Genomic DNA, 18,891 nt, shown 5'->3' with positions numbered 1-18,891 from the left:
AAAGAACTCTACATCCCTCTCAAGGATTTCTGGCTTCTTTTTTTGAAATTTAAATTCAGCTCCATTTCCTGCGATACATGTGTTTTCTGCATTCATTCGTTGTCAGAAATCAGTGCTTTTTTTCGTATTAGATATGAAAAATCATCAAAAAGGGAGTGTTTTGGGTTGATCCCTCTACGATTCTGAATTAAAGTCGAACGTGTTGACAGTCGCTTCGGGATGTTCTACTTAAATTCAGAATCGTAGTGGTTCCCGATGAGAAATATGAGACCTATACTAGTGAGTTATGAGACAAGCCGATGTACATGGTGAGGAGGTCAAATCGAGCGTTTGAACAACTCCTTGGAATATTGTGGTATCGTCTGTGGTGGGTGAAGTACACAGTAACGTTCTGTCCATCCGGAACTTAGAAACCATGCAGGCTTGTACTGGTGAACAGCGCATTCAGAAAATTTCCAAAATTCCATATGTGAACTACGCGGATTCTGATTACATCCCTTCACCTTGCTTTTATACTTTTCCACCTCAAATTACAATTTTTTTTAAATTCGTCCAGCAACAATGCAGGACTTAAAAGTGCGGATTAAAGAGAATCTGCAATAAGATTGGCGGTAGTGCGACGTGGATTTCAATCTGAGACTGAGACAATTTCTACAAAATGAAGGTTGCAACCTTACTGGAGTTATAGTCAGAAAATGAACTTTTTTCTGCTTATATACCATTTTCCACAAGTGCTTTTTGGAACTGCTGAAACAGACGACTAAAAAATGTTCATAGTTTTTCTAGTACTAATAAAAGGTGCGGTTTGACCGCCCCAACGCCGTTAATCAAACCACAAGCGTATAGAATTCGCACCCTGCAAAAGTTCCTATTAGGCGTCGAATATGATGTGCTGTCCGCAGACTACACACTTGCGCAGGAATCTACGGCATGCAAAATAATATTTTCTGATTTTGGTTTTCACTTCATCCGAATTCTCCAGTATCTGGCAGGTTAGTTTCTTCTTTTTTTATGATCTCTCTGGTTTATATATTGTTGATCTCACTCCTATTATGTTTTTTTTTCGCAGATGTACATTTTGTCCTCTAGTCCATGTCATTACGCTACGATATTTATTATAACTTCAACGTCCTTCCTCTTTTTCATGTTTTCTTTGACATCGTATGCTGTACCTTCTGTCATCCTTTGTTGTCGCATGTATGTAATCATGCGAACCATTGGATGCTCTGGAGGGGAAGCTTGATGTGTACTGTTGCTTTTCTATATATCTACCTGAAGACACTGTCAACCTTATTAAGTTCATATTTTGTGTACCTTAGGGATTCTCCACAACACGATACTGCACTATTAATATCAAATTTCTCCCAACAATGTCTATGAGCCAGTAGGTGTGTCCACGCGCGAACGTTTGCTGACCCCTTAATAAAACAGAATACACCTCATGCCTAGTGGTGTTAAACGAAGGCCTCTCTATAGCCCGTCATCTGGAAGAAGAACATCGGGTCATGTAAGCCTACACGAAAGTCATTATCTGAGCCTGTTCTCAATCGAGTTAGTCGAACTATTTATTATCTCTGTTCTTAACAACTTATCTTCTTCAATTTACATTATGGATGCCACACGCAAGTAAGTTTTTTTAAACACTACTCTACTTCCTCTTTCATATGCAAATTATATTGCTTTGATTCTAGTACCGTCATGAATGTATGCCCGGTTTGTGATGTAGACAAGGGTAAAAAAATCCAGAGGCACCTTGCTGAAGTCCATGGATATTCACAAGAGCAAATAGCGGAATTTAAGACTGAGAAAAAGAACCGGAAAATTGCCGCCTCAGGAAAGAAAGTATATAGCTGTGAGTACTGTGATGCGGGATTCAACAGTACCAGTGGGCTGACCCGACATAGAACCACAAAGCACGCTGACGAGTATTCACCACCAACTATCCTGTGTCCCATATGCAGAGAGACCGTCAGAGTGAGTCACATTGATGAACCGCAGCTTTCATGATGGTTTTTTACATTTAATAACTGTTTAATAATTCACATCTTCATTGATTACTCTTTCTGATTCTATCAAGTGTATCCATGTAGAGTCACCGTGAGCTCGCAGAGCATGCCCATCAACAGCATGCTGAAGACTCAGACGAATTTGTAGTGGAAACAGTCGCTTTCCAGAATGTACAAGATTACCAGGTTCGAGTAGTATGACAACTTGCGTGTACATTAGTGTATCTCAAGTGATTTTTTTTCTCAAGAGTTGGAAGTTAGCATCAGAGGAAGCAGGTGTAATAAGTCGTTTCGTAACAAGGACTAAGATTACGGAGCAGGCCAAAGTCACCTATCTCCGCTGTCACTGCTCGTATCACTGTCCAGCTTCGCGACCTGAAAAAACGAAAAAGTCTGTGATGCACTGCACAGCATATATGAATGTATGTGTACTACAATTTTAACATCAACAATCAGTGGCTCTTCAAATTCTAATCGTAGTGAAACCAGACGAATTCTAGGTGACGGAAAGGATTGATGGTGTGACAGTCGAACACTGCCTCACCCATCTCGGACATGAAGCTCGTCCATCTCAGCTGAGACTAGATGAGAGTGCTAAAAAGTATGTGGTCTCGCTGTTAAGGGATGGTCTCAGTGTCCGACAAGTATATAAAAAAATAAGAATGCAAGTAAGAGGAGGCCCCCGTACTCGACTGTACTTCATTACAACACGAGACATAAGGTAAATTACCTTGCATAAATGTAGAATCTGAAGAGATCGGTGAAAGGGATTTTCAGGAATCTTGCTGCAAAGTGTCGCGTGCAGCCGGGGAGACTTCACAACTTCGACACGGAGTCAGTTCAGATGAGAGTTGATGCCAGCTCCGAATCTGATGGTAATCAGCTATATAGACCAGCACAAAACGCCTGTGTTTTCCGATCAATTGATTATTGAATATAAGCTATTTTCTTTTATAGGAGTGATAGAGTGGACCAATGGGCAGAGTTCGAGCGGCTAGGGTCCTGTGTAAACACTTCTATGCTCTGTGAACGTGAACTGCTGGAATCATAAGAATGTGTATGCATGTGTATTTACTTGATGTGATGGGAATGTACATGCAGTGTATATGGTGGTACAAATGTCAAATTTGATTATAAGAATAATATGTGATGTGACATACAAATATAAGATGTAAACTTCTTCTTTATATAATTTATAGAAACTTTGTTAGCGTCTCCTTCAGAGCATCCAATGGTTCGCATGATTACATACATGCGACAACAAAGGATGACAGAAGGCACAGTATAAGATATCAAAGGAAACATGAAAAAGAGGAAGGACGTTGAAGTTATAATAAGTTACTGTAGTGGCATTCATTAACGACATATTGCTCATATGGGAAAAACACACAATAAGAGTGAGTACGCAGTCATACAGCACTCGCAGCACATAGAAGGGAATCGGTGTAAACACATAAACGAAAGAAAAAAAGAAAACCACGTGGCTCATAGGGACATAATATTCAAAATCAGAAAATATTATTTTACATGCCGTAGATTCCTGCGCAAGTGCAAGTCTATATAGTCTGCGGACAACACAACATATTCAAATAGGAACCTAATAGGAACTTTTCGGCCGTGTGACGCAATGCAGTGTGTGCAGCCGGCGCGGTAGCGGGTAAATTCAACAATTACAATTTTGCAGAGTTTGTTATTTTCTATATTAGAACAGTTTCATGGCAATATACTTAAATGATGGGACCATTCAGACAACCTCATGCTATGGATGTACAGTCTTCCGGACCTGCGTTTCCGGACGGTTCTATTACAAAGATAACTTACCACAACTTTCTGTGAGTGCTATTTATTTTGTGTATTTACACATATGTTTGCATTATTTCTTTTTTTATTTCTCGTTTATTGAAAAAGCATCATATTCTACTTGAACCTTCACATGATATAGTTTTGTGTGGACCACGATCGCTTTTATTCGCTCAGGTTTCTGTGTATATTGTAATTGCTTGTGTTGACTATTTGTGCGCATTTTCGTCCGTTACGTACAGAACAAACGATTTCATTTGAAAACTGTTTTTCTCAAGAATATGAACTGAAAGCTAGCAGTGTACCATTAAAAATAAAGCGGGGATGGCTTGAAGCTGAAAGCGTAAGTAGTAGTTGAGCTATAGAGCGTAGATTACGTTAATCTCAGTTATTCGGAAGAAGATATTCATAATAATATTAGGTAATACATAATAATTATCGATGTCAGGAAAGACAGAATGTTGACTTCTGCTAATCAGCGGTCACACTTCTCAACATAAACTTACTCTGCGATCAAACCACTTCATTTTGTGATTACTGAAATTGACATGCAGCATCTGTTTTCCTTCTGTGAGAGGAATACAGTCTAACTATGGTCTAGGATTCCAAGTGATTCCATGACGTTTTAATCACGCAGCCAAACCTGAGGATATCTAAGAGAGAATTAGTCTTGTAATTACTCCTAGTACACGTCATATTTTCTGACTATATCATCTGTATCCGTTGTCGTTTGTAAAAAAGTGGAACTTTTGTAGTTTTTTTTCACATTTACTGTATTTAAGAATGGTAGAAACTCATTGCAGCACCTACGACGATGTGGTTTGTATACCTGGACCCCATTTGAACGTCATTATTGGAACTAATGGAGCCGGCAAAAGCACTGTGATTTGCGGAATCTGTTTGGCAGTAGGAGGCAGTCCTAAAGTGCTTGGTAGATCTGAAAGAATGGGAGACTATATTAAACATAGGCGCGATGAAGGCTTTGTGGAAGTGCATATGTGAGCGATTTCTTCGTAATATTGAACAATTTTGCTGGCCATTATAATATTAGTTTTCAGCGCCGACTCTCGAAAAGGGGAACAGAGCATCAAAGTTCTTCTTCAAAGGCCCAGTAGTTGTACCTACTTCATTAATGGGACACGCACTACGCAAAGAGCTGTTCGCGACTTCGTTGCTTCGTACAATATCCAGGTCTTTCTCTTCGTTCTTCTTTTCTTTTCTTCCTTCTCTTAGTTCTCTTACTACGGGTTTCTTTTTGTTATTAGGTGTTCAGGAAGTTTCTCACTGAATTATTGATGGCTTTATCCTCCAGATTGACAATCCTTGCACATTCCTTGCTCAAGACAAAGTGAAGAGTTTTTCAGAGCAAAGTTCGGTTGAGTTGCTCATGAATACAGAAAGGGTAATTTCAGCTCCTTGTTCTTTTTTTTGAAGCTGAATTAATATCAGTCTGTTTGACGCTTTCATCATTTGTGGATTGGTTTTTATTTGGGCAACAACGCAAATTTTAGGCAGGAAATCCAGCTTTGCTGGAAACGCACGAAAATCTAATCAAGAAGAAGAAACACGAAAGTGTTTTCATTCAGGATGCTCGTCTGATCCAGCAACGTCTTCATTGCATAGAAGGTAAATATGTCCATTTCTCTGCTTGTTGCAAACAGTTTTGTGGTCATTTGCAGGAGAAATCGAGGCGCTCCTTCCCCGTGTTGAGAATTATAAGAAAAAAGAATCCCTCCGTACGAAGATAAAAGTTCTTCAAAAAAAGAAAGCTGTCTTGGTAAGTAGAATTCGCATATCTGTCGTTCTCACCGTTTCTATGCATACGCTTGTTTAATTTTTGTTTTCTTCTTTTGATTTTCTTTATTATCACTTAAAGGCATCACCCCACGAGTTTGGAATGGAATGATTTCCGATGGCTACGGAAATATGGGGTCGTAGATTGCAGAAACGGGTGGGATAACGCTCATTTCTTCCTAATTGCCGTAAAAATAGCCGGGAAGGCGCGTGCACAAGGGTGGCGCGCTCCAATAGAACTCGTCGTAGAAAACAGCGTCCCGGAACGTTTGAAGTTCTATTGGAGCACGCGTCGCATCTTCTGGGCCGTTTTTAAGGCGATTAGGAGGAAATGAGCGTTATTCTATCTGTTTCTGCAATTTACGACCCCGTATAGTCTTTAGCCCGGTGGGACGGAGGCATCACCACGACGGAAGTCCGTACCGCCGTGGTGATGCCTTTAAGCGTGCCTAGATATGTAAGGACAGCTCTCATCAGTTTTATAGTCAAGAATTCAGTACTAGCTTGTTCCAGGACTTCAAGGAATCTGAAGGACATTTTTCCATCGAGGAGGCAGCCATGGACGAGTTACAAGCAAAGGTTAAGGAACAGGAAAAGCAAGTAAGCAGTACATAAAAGTGATAGATTCAGGTGTAATTTTTGAAACTCGAGCATTTCACTGGTTGAACTGAGAAGCAGAAAACATTTGGTTTAGGTGCAACAACTCAAGAAAAAAGCTGAAAAAGAAACGACACTGGAAGAGGAATATCACAAGATGCATGCTGATATTGTTGGTGTTTTTTTTTATCACTGTCTTATTGCGGCTCTGTTCATACTATCTGGTATTCCGCATAACCGCCCAGATCAAAACATTATTTCTAGATTATTTCTCTTACTTTCCACCATTGTGTTATTTAGCTATTTCAACTCTTCTGATTTGTAGGAGCGCCAAATGCGTATCAAGAGAGATGATTTGTGCACGATGAGGAACATAAATTTGTACGATGAAAAGGTACTTTTCCTTCGTTGCTTCCCTTTGCTTTCTTTCCTATTATAATACTGTTTTTTCTGGGACGAAGTTTGAGCAGAGACTTCACTTTATTTCTTCTTCCACCACTTTATCTGGGTGGTAATGTCTATCAAATTATATGAGGCTTAAAAATTAATTAGGAATTATCATAAACGACTTGCAGTTGTATCGCTAGAGGAGACAATTGCAAAACAACTATTCCACTTTCGATTTCGATGTACATAAATCTAACTCTGACCCTCGTTTTCTTCCCATTTGACAGTATTTATTACGATCTGCTTTCTCCATTCGTTTAAGCGGAGTAGTTTGGTCAGGTTGCCCTGTTTTTGGTTTTTGTCAGTAATTTGCGGTATTTTTATGTTCGCGATGCTTCTGAACGATTCAAACGTTTGAAAACACAAAGCGATAATTGGGAAAAGGAAATGGATCAGATGAAAAGGCAAGTGGATCGAATCAGAGAGAATGTAGCTGATGCTAGAAAGGAGTTGGAGGGATATGAGGTCAGATTTTCTCTATCAGTTTCATGCTGTTCATTCTACTAGTTCAGCAAGTTACAAATATTGTTATACTTGACAGTTCAGGAGTTCAGAAGGGAGGCTGTAGAGAAGACACAGAAATACGCTGAAGAAGACGAAAATCTCTGTCGTCTAGAGGATGAAGTAACTTTTGAAGAGAAGAGATTATCAGATGAGATAAACCGTGAGTTACATACACGATACTTCGTTCACCTAACTTCGGTTAAGTTCTTGCAAATCGTTTGATCTTTGGTTTAGAAGTTATCTACTCTGCTCACCCGGTCCTGCGGTATTGAAGCTCTCATTCACACTCTACACAAAAAACTGCTTGCTCAACCTAACCCTTTTTACTTCTTGCAGCTTGTTCGCCACATCTACATTCTAAGTAACATTATATCACTCCTGGGTTTGATGTTTGACGCTACGTCCAGTATTGAATGACTTGCTAGAGTGAAATAGCCTTTATGTTAGAGTCAGAGACTTTGGTTGAAATTTTCGAATTTGGGAATTCCTGCAAGCAAAGTCACTTCCTTCCTCTATTTCTATATCTTAGGTTCTGGTCGCTATTTGTCACTATAAGTACCTATATTATATTTTTTTGGAATATTGGTGTGGTCTCTTCCTTCAGGTTTGCGCGATCGGGAAAAGCGTATAAGTCAGGCTATGGAGGGACGGCTGCGTATTCTAGAAGGTATGCGATGCAATATGGCTGATGAAGCCTGGAGGTGGTATGAGCAAAATCGTGAGAAATTCCGTTATCCGGTCTACGTGCCAATTCTTCATGTACTAATTCGATTTCTTATCGTAATTTTTACTTTATGAAAGTATGTTTCAAACTACGTTACTTACAGACGACGGTGCCTAACACTGAGTCGGCGATGCTACTTGAAAATCTTATTGCTATCAGAGATTTTCCCATGTTCATTTTCGGGTGCAAAGCAGATGAAGCCATTTTAACTGATCAGAGGCATAAATGGAAGCTTAATTCCACCGTTGTTCCTTCTGAACAGGTATTTTTCCTCTACGTTTTACCCTCTCATGATGCATTTCTGGAAGGAATATGCCTGGTTGTAACTCGCTCCTTTAAAGGCTTTTCGAACGACATCTATTGAATCTACTTCAACGTTGTCTGAAAGTACATAGCCGCTTATTCCGCATAGTACAGACCTGTTAAATTGACAGGCTCAAATCACTTAATTGAGTGCGAAGAGTTTCGGCGAAATTTCGTTCCGTCCTCAAAACAACATACTTGATGTTAGCCAAACCGTCTTCTTTGTAGAAATTTTTCTCATTTTTCTTATCGTATCTGGTCAGGATTTGCTTTTGGTGCACAATTTTTATCCTTCCTTACATCTAACTTAACTTCAGTTCATAATCGCTTCCATAGAGACATATAAGAACAATATAGATTCTTCTAGGTTGACATTTCTTCGTTGAGGACAGTGCTAAGTCCCGAAATGAAAAAGTTCGGTTTCAACCGTTTCGCCGTTGATTTGTTCACTGCTCCTGATGTTGTCAAGCAATATTTGTGCAATGTCGCTCGGGTTTGCTTTAGAGAAATTGGCATTTGGCTCCATTTTTTAAACTTATTTTCTGTACAGTAATTTTTTTAAAGCTGCATCAAGTTCCTATTGGGTCGTCGAAGACGAATGATGCATATGAGGCTATAAAGACAGCTTTTGTGAACACTCCATTCCGTTTGTATCTCACGGACAGGTATAGGGTCAGTTGCCTTTTAAAGCTGCATTGAGTTGTTCTATTATTTTTTTTTGCACTCGCTCAAGTGCAACTTCAATTAGTAAATAAATTTAACCTAACCTAAAAGCCACTGTTTCGTAGGTCCAATTTACTGTATCCAAGTACGGGTCTCACGAGATCATCGGACAGCAAAGCGAGCTCAGGATGCCAGCTAGGATTTTCGTTGCTCATTCGTCAAACTTTGACGAAAGTAAGAAACTTGATGCTGAGAAGCAGGATCTTCGAAGCAAGGTAACTTTTTTGTTTTTTTTTTCCTCATGTAGGTTTCCAGTTGTTTTCACGATTTTTTTTTCGGTAAAGAATATTAAAACTCAAGAAATTTGACCCTTAAAATTTGACTATTTATATTTACTTGTATTTAATTATGTTGACGAGGACGAAACAAGGGCGTGGATCTGGATTCAATGTTTAATGAGTACATGTAGCATGAACATCTTCTGGAAAATGTGATACACATAATGTGTGATGACTTTATATTCTTGGATTTCATTATAGTGTAATGAAAACATTTTGGAATTGCATGATTTGTTCGTATTTTTATAAAACACTGCACGAAAAAAGCCATTCTCATGTCCATGTCTGCGTGCAGCACTCCTTGCGCAATAGACTCGTTCTGTGTGTTACATAGCGGCACTACTTGCTCGTTGTTCCTCGCTGTGAACAAGTCTTTTTCTCCAATTTCTTTGGTGATCAGTTTCCTATCTCTCAAAGGTGTAGTTTACGAGTATGGGTGGGATCATTTTCAATTCTCTCTAGTCATTAAGAAAAAGGGATGTGAAACAATGCTGTTTGATCCAGCCACATCACAGAAGGCTGTTGTTTCGTCGTACGTCTTTATCTGGACCAGTAGGGAAATTGAGTGTGATCGCGCTCATAATCATGAACTACACTCCTACCCTTATGTAATCGTAGAGAGATCGCAACATTGTCAGTTGCCTGATGCGCTGCCCTTAAATCATACTTTGGTGTTTCCCATACATATTGTTTCGTTTCATAGGAGAAGGAGCTATATAACCGTCGAACTCAGTTGAAGGAAGTAAGAGCCACACTTCAAAAGGAAAAGGAAGCCCTAAAGTGCGACCAGGTGAATTTACAAATCAAAGCACTTCATTTTGAGAAATCGGTAGTCTGGAGATCATTTTCCAAAAATAAACTATAGTTGAAGCTAGAGTAGCCGACTACTTTGGTCAGGTTGAATCTAAAACTGTTCTTGTTGTCGTGAAAGATGCCTCATCAAGTTGTTTATCTGCGAAAACATCTACCAGTGATCACATTTTAGTTAGAATGGAGAAATCGCCGGGACAATCTGGTCAATCTTGAGCGTTCTTTAAGCAGTCGAGAGAGCAAGTAAGTGGTTCAGAATTTAAGATTTTTGTTTCACTCCAACTTTCTTTCTTCAATCGCAGGACTTCTCTGTATTACTGGACGCCCATGTTTTGTTAATTGGTGACCGCAAACTTCAGTGTTGAAACTCTCTACTGTTGTGAAGTGTAGTGGTTGTTGTGGTGGTTTAAACTTCGTAAATTCTCTTATTTTCGCTGGTCTTTATTGATAATTATATTCTTTGCTTCTGCAGTTCTTCACTAAAGAAAAAGTACAGTTTTTCAAGAATGTTTGTATTTCCTGGCATTACGTAGTCATATACAAGCGCTGATGCCATAGATGCAACCACAGTTTTTTGAGTGCTCTAAGGCAGCGTGTCAGTTGACGATGAAATTTCAAATTGACGATGATCGGGAATCCAAGCGAGTTAATGTGGGTAGGATTGTAGTTCACGAATATCAGCGTGATCACGGTCAATTCCTCCCCAATAATCCAGAAGAAGCCCTGTTAGCCAGCCTTGGTTGTTCATGGGCCAACGATGCAACTTATGATGCGTGCAAGTGTTCGCCCATGTCGACCAACACCGTCGTCCATCACACATTACTTTCTCGGCCGAGCATCAGCATTCACTGACCACGTTACTCGTTAGACCAGCACAATATTTTTCGCGGCGAGTGTAAATCAACATTAGAGTCGTAGGGTTCTATGCTACCCGGGATGCGCTTTTTAAAATATATTCATAACTTAATATAGACGTATACGTAATGTTTAACAATGTTTAGTATTGGTCAAATTTCTAGGCTTGAGTCTCTCAGCGCTGGTCGTCCGGATATTGAGCACGCGCGAGCTGCTCTTAATGAGGCCAAAACTAATGCCAGCAGAGAAGTTCACAAAATGGTCCTCAAAATGTTGACCAAAATGGTGCGCAAATATTAGCCAATAAAAGAACGATGTTATCTTCTTCTGAACTCACACTTTTCCAGGGCCAGTTACGCGCCATTTACGTGGATGACTCTTTGCTGAGAATAGCGTTACAAGGACTACGCGAAACACTGAGCAAAGCTGAGAGCCAACTTCATGATGCCCAGCAGAAATTGCAAGACAATTTGGTAACTATTTTTCGTTCTCATATTCAGCTGAGACTAGCTTTTATAGCGGATCTTTTCACAGTGGGGCTTGCCTAGTGTAATAGTGAATATGCTAAGGATTTTCGCAATTCGAATTTTTTATTCATATTAAGTGCATACATGTAAGTACGTCTACAGTGGCAGAAGGCATATCACATCATTAACTTAATCTCTCGCTGAACAGTGTTTCACTTCAATATTTTAATGCTGTGCATAATATTTCGCGACTTTTTTCACAACGACCAACAAATATGCATGAAGAAGAGGAAAACTATTCCATTTGTTCTATTTGATCACGTAAATTCCAATCCCAAGAGGCTAAGAGCAGTCAAGTGTAATTCTATTTCATGTTTTGCAGGCGCTGCTTGAGGGACGAGCAACGCGTTTTCGCGAGGTCATGAGGGAACTTGCACGGGCTAAGGAAGTGCTGCAAGAACAATGTGGCATAAGCACCATTGACCCTGACAAAATAACTCAGGAAGAGGGAAATATCCTGGAACAACTCGAAAAGGTTGAATATTGAGAATTATTCACGCTTTTATTGCTGAAATAGCAAAAAAAAAAATAACTTCGCATTGATGATGGTCTGCCATCTTCTTTCTTCTTTCACATTCTTCTCAAAAGAAAAAAAAAACAACTGAGTGGGCTGTAGAAGTTTAGAAACTTTATTGAGAAAGAAACCCGTTTTTTTTTCTATTTAATATCTTAAGCAGTGGAGAAAGGTCGTTCCTTTAGAACAGTTTCCTTTTTTTCAGCTGTTTGTCCAGAAGAAGATTCCCGATGACAAAGAAGCCGTTTCTCGGCTTCTTGAGGAAGAAAAAGTGAAACTTGACATCGCTAGCGTGGATGGAAGCAAAGACGTACGCTAGTTCCGTATAAAAAATTAACTGCTCATTACAATGTCGTGAATTTCTAGGACGTTGACCGTTTTGAGAGTCTGAGTGTGGAGAAGGTTAACTTGTTGGAGAGAAAGCAGCAGCAAGAATCAACGAGGGAGTCATGGAAGACTACACTAATTAAGGTTCCTTTCCTTTAAATGAAGCCTTTCGGCATTAGTTGGAATGCTGTTTCCAACAAAATTTTCCCAATATGTTCTATATATATACATACATATATATATGTATATATATATATATATATATATATACATATATATATATATATATAGGCATAGTTTTTCCACTTAATCGGCTGGTATTACCGCCTGACGCGGTTGCATTTTTGCTGAGGCATGTCGTCCTTTGAACACAGTTTTGCCTAACTTTCACGATCTATAGCTAAAGAACAGAATCCAAACACTCGTCACAGTTCCATAGCCTGTGCTCATGCATCTTTTTCGCATCTCGCGTGAACTGCCCGTACGCGCCGAGTGACCCAAGTATCTGAGGTCGACATTGTTCGACAGTTCAGCGTAACGTCCTATTTGGGTTGGGCTTTGGCAGTGTATTGGACAATAGCACCTTTTTACAATGTCTCAGTAACTTTCGCCATGTAACGGTGCAACTTATATAGCTCGTACGTGCTCTGAACGTTTACTCAAATTTCGATTCGAATTTCAACAACTACAGAGGCACCACTATAGCTTCGCAGTTCATAGTGGATCCACTCGTTTTGAGGAAGGAGGTACGGACTAGTAGACCAACCGCTGTCTCCACCGCTCCGAGCGCAACCGCTTGCACTGTTCGTGCTTCATGTCGTTTTGGCCCCCTATACAGATATATACATAAAGATGGCTAATTTTTTCTTACACGCGTACATCTTACACAATTTCATTGTTTCTCCGTCACAAATGGATCATTATCCGTCGGTTTATGTACCATGAGTGTCTATAACAGCGTTCCATCTTTCTGGGCCGGTTACAATTCCCCGGGATCAGAAATTGGGGCCTAAGACCTAAAGAAGAGCTTAACAGCGGATTTGTGGTCTGTGAAAGAATTGGACAGTGTTTGCTGCAGAGAATGCTTAAGGGGCCGGAACGAGTTGTAGTCCGATGGCGCGAGATCTGGGAAATAGGGTGGATGAGAGACCGCAACCCAGGGCTTCATGCTAGAGGTTAGCATCCAATGCGAAATGCGGCCGGTTGTTGTCGTGGATGAGGTGAAGGGCGGCGGATTTCAGTCGCTTTTCTTGTATTGCGGGGCAAACTCGCATAGCTGCCTCGTGTAGACGTTTTCGTCGACCCTGCCGTTGGGCAGTAGCTCCCATCATAACATTCCCTGCGAATTCGACACGTTTGTGTTCCGTGTGCGGCAAACAGTCGAAACTGAAGTTTCCCTCCTAGCAGTGGCGGATCCAGTAGATGACAGTTGCGTGGATAGTGATCCAATCGCACAATGCCTTGACGATGTTGGCGCCCTTCTGACGTGCAGTGTAGCGTCGCTTCCATTCACAGAAGAGGATCACTCGCCAATGACGTCGATGGATTTTGCACTACAACGGTTTCACAACAGAAACGCTCTTATATACTTTTGTCTGGGAATCTTCCAGAACCACCTAGCTTTAACTTGAGCCTTTATGATGAAAGGCGCGTCCCAGCTTTCAAACTTCGATTGTTTTCAAAGTGCAAGGTTATAAGTAGGCAGGCTAGCAAATAAATAACTAAATAAGTAAACTGTATACAAATAATATACATATATGCGAATGTAGCGCACTGGTGAGAGGTTAATCTTTGTCAGCTTGGCCAACGAGGTATTTCTTCCTTTTCATGTTCAGAAATCGCTCCCAGACTTGTTTTTTTTTTTGAGAATAAAAAGTCGGTGGATCGGTTGACCTCATTCAAGTTCATTAACCTCACAAATCTGAATTTAGATCATCCTAGAAGGATTGGTTGCACCAACATTATATATATATATTATATTAATATAATACATTATATATTATATATATATATATATATATATATATATATATATAATCGCAATGGTTACGGTATCGATTAAGCGGCTTGTTCGCCTTGTCCCCTGTCAACATTATTTGGGAACAATAGCGCGTGATAAAAGATATGCAGACCGTGGCAGTCACCTCTCTCCGCACGCTTTGATTCCTTATGTAGGATATATTATATGAAATGGAGATTTGATTCCTTGATGTAAGTTTGAAGAGTGAAGGTTAAAAAATCACTGTCACCGATGAATAAATCCATAGGAGTCGTCTTCAGGATCAAATTTATCAATTAAAACATAGGAGAAATCTGTATTACAGGTTTTTCTGTTTGTTTCGTTTTTTTTTTACTAACCAGTTGCTCACAAAATACCATGATTGAAACTTATGAGAAGACATGAGTGATTTTTTTTACAGTAAAGATTTACTAGAATTGCAATCCTACATCATTCAGCGTAGTTTATTTCCACATTTTTTCCAAAGGAAATCACGAATTGGAAAGAACCTGTGGAGGAACTCATACGTAACATCAATGTCAATTATTCCAAATTTTTCGCATTGTTGGGCTGTGCCGGAGAAGTTTATTTAGATATTCCTGAAGATCCGGTAAGCGAGCAGAATATTTGTGTGAAGTGGTGGAGAATGTATTGCTCATTTATTTTAGCTCAATGTTTCGGAATATGGTATTATGATCATGGTTAGCTTCCGAGCAGGTGAACGACTACGACGGCTTGATCACCAGGTTGTCATAAAGTGACTTTCGAAATTAAATTGACAAGTATTCGCCTGAAGTGCCATTTTGTTTAGGTTCAATCGGGTGGTGAACGTAGTGTTTCCACTATGTTGTATCTTTTGGCCCTCCAGGAGCTATGCCCTGTACCTTTCCGATGCGTTGATGAGATTAATCAAGGTATTGTACATTTCTGGCTCTAACACCCAGTATATTGGCGAGACAATTCTCAAAAATTTTCGTCAATTGTGATTGTTAGAAATACATTCTGATGTTTTTCAAACTTTTTTCTTTCATTTTTCTTTTTTTTCTCTTTCTTTTTTCCTAATCTCGCTCGTTTTATTAACTTGCGACTTCTGTTGCATTTCCTGAATGCTCGAGGAATGTGTTGTAGAATTTTATGTGATATCCATTACCGCAGACTCGAGACCAAAATCTTCCACTTCGAGATCTTCATGAAGGTGGGGGTCGACGGACGAGACGAAATTTGACAATTCATTCTATTAACCGTATATCATTGGATTAATTTATCTAATCATTAAGTCAGTCAGTCATCTTTTGTCTAATGCATTCTATCAGTTTTATTTCCTACTGAATCGGGATTGAATTTTCTTTGTTTCTGAAATGTCAGTTTATTCGAACTCTCGACGAATAGAAATCCGATTGTCTGGGTTTCCAGTCGAATATCATACCAACAGGCGACCATCTGAAATTCTGCTTTGGAAAGAAGCTAAGAAACGCGTTATTTGCATTTAGAAGAGACAGTGTGTTGAAGGTTTTTTTTTTGTCGTATCCTGTGATCTAAGAAAGGTTTCTCTCTAATCGCCTTCATGGGTTCTTTCGATTCCTCGAACGTTTCAAGAAGCACACGGCTGTCTAACAGACTTCTTTTAAGGAGGAAACTGCAACTGAATTCTTGTGCCTCTGCAAACATTTTTAATAGATTCTTTCTACTTCCCTCTAACAGTGTTTTGTAATATTTGCATGTTCTTTAAAGTAATGCACAATTTACGACCATCACATGTTTTGCAACTCAGCTTTTGTAGGAATGGATCCAGTGAACGAGCGGAAGGTATTCGATATCATGGTGGATACCCTGAGTGGAGAGGGGAATCTTGCCAAAACACAGTATTTCCTGTAAGTTTAATGTGTCGATGTATATGAAGTTGTGTACTTGTCCTGCCTTTGCAATGCTTTCTTGAATTTTTTTCCTTTGACTTTTTTGTTTAGATACATTTTATGTTTGAGGACGATTGATTGTTTGAGGATGTTTCGTATAGTGCTTATAAACCGCTTAAGGATTTTACGTTGATCAACTTTCTGAAGCTGTTAAATTATTAGCCTACTCGTTTAGAGGTCCCATATTATGAATTTCGAGATCATGAAGTCTTTCAAGTACAACATTGAAGCATTTTCGCATGAATTTTACATTAAAAGCTGCGTATCACTAAATTTACGTACTGTGGAAACCCGATTTAAAACGTAGTTGTCGGGGCGTGGATTGCGAAAATGAGCGTGCTCACGCTCAGTTCCTCCTAGTCGTACTGTATCGTAAAACTACCTGGAAACCGCTCTAGTTTCTATGAATTGCATCAGATCGCGAACTTATGCACTCTCCGGTTCGCGCCGTTTTTCAGCACGACTAGCGGAAATTGAGCGTGGCCGCATTCATATTCATAATCTGAGCGCCGAACTCTATGTTTTCCATTAAGTTCCCACACTACGTCGTTTCGTAATATACCTCCTTTGAAGGCATCACCCCACGAATCTGATGTGGTACGGATTTCAGATGGAGTAGTCGTATACCGGATCGTAGATTATGGAGAGGAAGGTGATTCCGTCCACTTTTCCCTGTATCAGTGGAAACGGACAACCCAGGAACGCTGTTTCTTACGACGCACGAATTGCAGCGCGCCACCCTTGTGCCGTTCCTCTCGTGCGATTTGTCCGAATGGGTTTCCAACAAATCGCAGGTGGGATGGGGTTGGGCGGAGCGCGAACGTTGCGCATTGCAACATAAGCCGTCATAAGAAACAACATGCCGGGGTCGTCCGTTCCCACTGATGCAAGGAGAAATGGATGGAATCCCCCCCTCTCTCTCTCCATAATCTACGATCCCGTATACGAATACTCCACCTGAAATCCCTTTAGTCTTTTAGGTCCAGGTTTCCCTAGGCAGTGCGAAACATTTTTGTGTTTATTTTCGCCTCTAACCTTGTTTACCTAGCGATATTCATTCGACATTAAGGATATTTTCAGGTTAACTCCGAAGTTGCTTCATGGCTTGAGGTTCAACCGAAAAGTTACTGTTCAAATTGTGCATAACGGTGCAACATTGAGTGAAAATTGTCGTGTAAGATAGAAATCAGTGCCTCGGTCGTCCTTTGCGGTGGTTAAATTGGCTATTTTCAGAATTGGGATCCGAAACATTTTCTTTCCATCATGCAGTCTCGTTCGAACACTTGTTCAAGATAGATCTCCATCTATTAATTTTTCTGACTGTTGAAGACTGCCATGCAGCTGCAAAAGCAGTCTATTCATATTTGTATATTCCATTTTTTTTATTCCTTGTTAAAACTTGGCAATGAAAGTTTACTCTCGAAAGCTCTTCTATAAATGCAATCTCTTCCTGGCTGTGATGAATCGTATATTTACATAAATAAGCCTACTAGAATACGTGCTATGCACAAAGTAATGAATATGAGGATAATGTCTGTAGTACCCGAAACGTTGCATAGATTTGTTTTACATAAACATTGCGAAGGGCCCCTGTTAGAGCATTGAGTGTCCTGGCTGAGGTAGTAGCTAGAACGAAGGAGGTGACTGTGACATCCTCGCATGACGAAGGATAAGCCTGAAATGCTGAGATAACACTTTTCTGACGTAATTAGAAGAAAAGGATAAAGTGGTTGGCCGCAAGCAATCCCTATGGAACATTGCAGCGCTTCTGACGTCGTTCAGAATCGAAGGGCTTTATGAACGCCTATGTGGCCTATAGAAATGGGTGCCTAATGTGGAGCAATGGATCAAATAAGTGTTTCTGTCCTCCCAAACAGGTGTGATATTGTTCAGTATCCCAGGAATGAGAACGGCTAGGATGGCGTTGCGCTGTGTCGGAACATCGACTACGCAAATGCAGTGAACCTGCACCCACCCCCGCCTATTCTGTACCTCCTTAGTTTCTGTTTGATTTTTTGAAATCTAATTCGAGAGAAATTGCGTATTCACATAACGTAGGACATCATAATTTTTAATTTTAACAGCAGATTGAAGCCGAAGGCAAAAATTTGTATTGTTGTAATATGTATCTGTCAGATTCCACTTCCACATCTATTCCACTAAATAAAAAGAGGAGATGCTGTGGGCCTGTCGTGCATGGAAGAAATTTCACCTGTCATGAGGAAGACCACCGGGCAACCGCTTTTTTCATAATTGGTGGTGGTTGGCTAATAGCATGGCAACGAGAGGAAATTCACCTGTGATGAGCATCTTACATTAGCTGGGCTGGCAATTGACGTGAGAGATGTTGTTCGATTCTTACGCTACGAATAGCCTCGAGGTTATGGTGTAAACAAGTGCTTGGAGGGTAAGAAGAGTAACGTCAAAAATATCCAAAAAAAAAGAAATCAAATCTTAGCATACTTTTCTTTCTTGGTTTTCCTTTTTGCTTTATTGATTTTGGCGCTCCTATAGTGTATCGGAATTTCGCACTTGTTCACGTTGTTGATATGATGTGGGCTAATTTCATATATCTGAGTAGCTTTTTTTAGTGAAGCAAAAGATTTAGGGAAATACGGCTCTCTGAAACTTGGAAAGTACAACTGGGGGGTACCCCTTGTACTAACATCTTATGCTCTATTAGACTTTTCCTGGCTTTCTCGATGATTTGCATGATTACCTTGATTCACATTGCTCTACGTTCTTTAGAAAGGAACGCGTACATCCAAAT

The 18,891-nt window shown here is 40.0% G+C and overlaps 1 protein-coding gene across 3 annotated transcripts; it reads left to right on the top strand.

The window, feature by feature from the left end:
- Positions 1–1,609: 1,609 nt before the first annotated feature.
- Positions 1,610–17,417, top strand: RB195_019699 (uncharacterized protein; the record flags this gene model as incomplete). 3 transcript variants are annotated; one of them, XM_064187671.1, is made up of 34 exons in its annotated part: positions 1,610–1,626; positions 1,692–1,974; positions 2,091–2,192; positions 2,255–2,428; positions 2,507–2,607; positions 3,755–3,838; positions 4,610–4,804; positions 4,865–4,997; positions 5,119–5,208; positions 5,318–5,432; positions 5,486–5,583; positions 6,114–6,200; positions 6,295–6,369; positions 6,523–6,591; positions 6,924–7,109; positions 7,191–7,308; positions 7,753–7,907; positions 7,976–8,134; positions 8,543–8,668; positions 8,740–8,847; positions 8,964–9,113; positions 9,880–9,966; positions 10,162–10,229; positions 11,006–11,126; positions 11,189–11,314; positions 11,691–11,843; positions 12,088–12,192; positions 12,249–12,353; positions 14,696–14,818; positions 14,877–14,954; positions 15,020–15,122; positions 15,989–16,079; positions 17,202–17,295; positions 17,355–17,417. In XM_064187671.1, the coding sequence occupies 34 exons, from the start codon at positions 1,610–1,612 to the stop codon at positions 17,415–17,417; spliced, it is 3,942 nt and encodes a 1,313-aa protein (XP_064043552.1). The 3 variants fall into 3 exon arrangements, with proteins under 3 accessions (XP_064043552.1, XP_064043554.1, XP_064043553.1); XM_064187672.1 differs by lacking the exons at positions 1,610–1,626; positions 1,692–1,974; positions 2,091–2,192; positions 2,255–2,428; positions 2,507–2,607 and adding exons at positions 2,851–2,881; positions 2,964–2,990; positions 3,649–3,691; XM_064187673.1 differs by lacking the exons at positions 2,255–2,428; positions 2,507–2,607; positions 3,755–3,838; ... (26 more) ...; positions 17,202–17,295; positions 17,355–17,417 and having other exon boundaries at positions 2,091–2,207.
- Positions 17,418–18,891: the final 1,474 nt, after the last annotated feature.

The sequence above is a fragment of the Necator americanus genome, chromosome II (genome assembly GCF_031761385.1).
Source record: "Necator americanus strain Aroian chromosome II, whole genome shotgun sequence".
Classification (NCBI taxonomy): domain Eukaryota; kingdom Metazoa; phylum Nematoda; class Chromadorea; order Rhabditida; family Ancylostomatidae; genus Necator; species Necator americanus.
The sequence above is the reverse complement of the archived record's forward strand: the minus strand, read 5'-3'. Positions and strand labels throughout refer to the sequence as shown.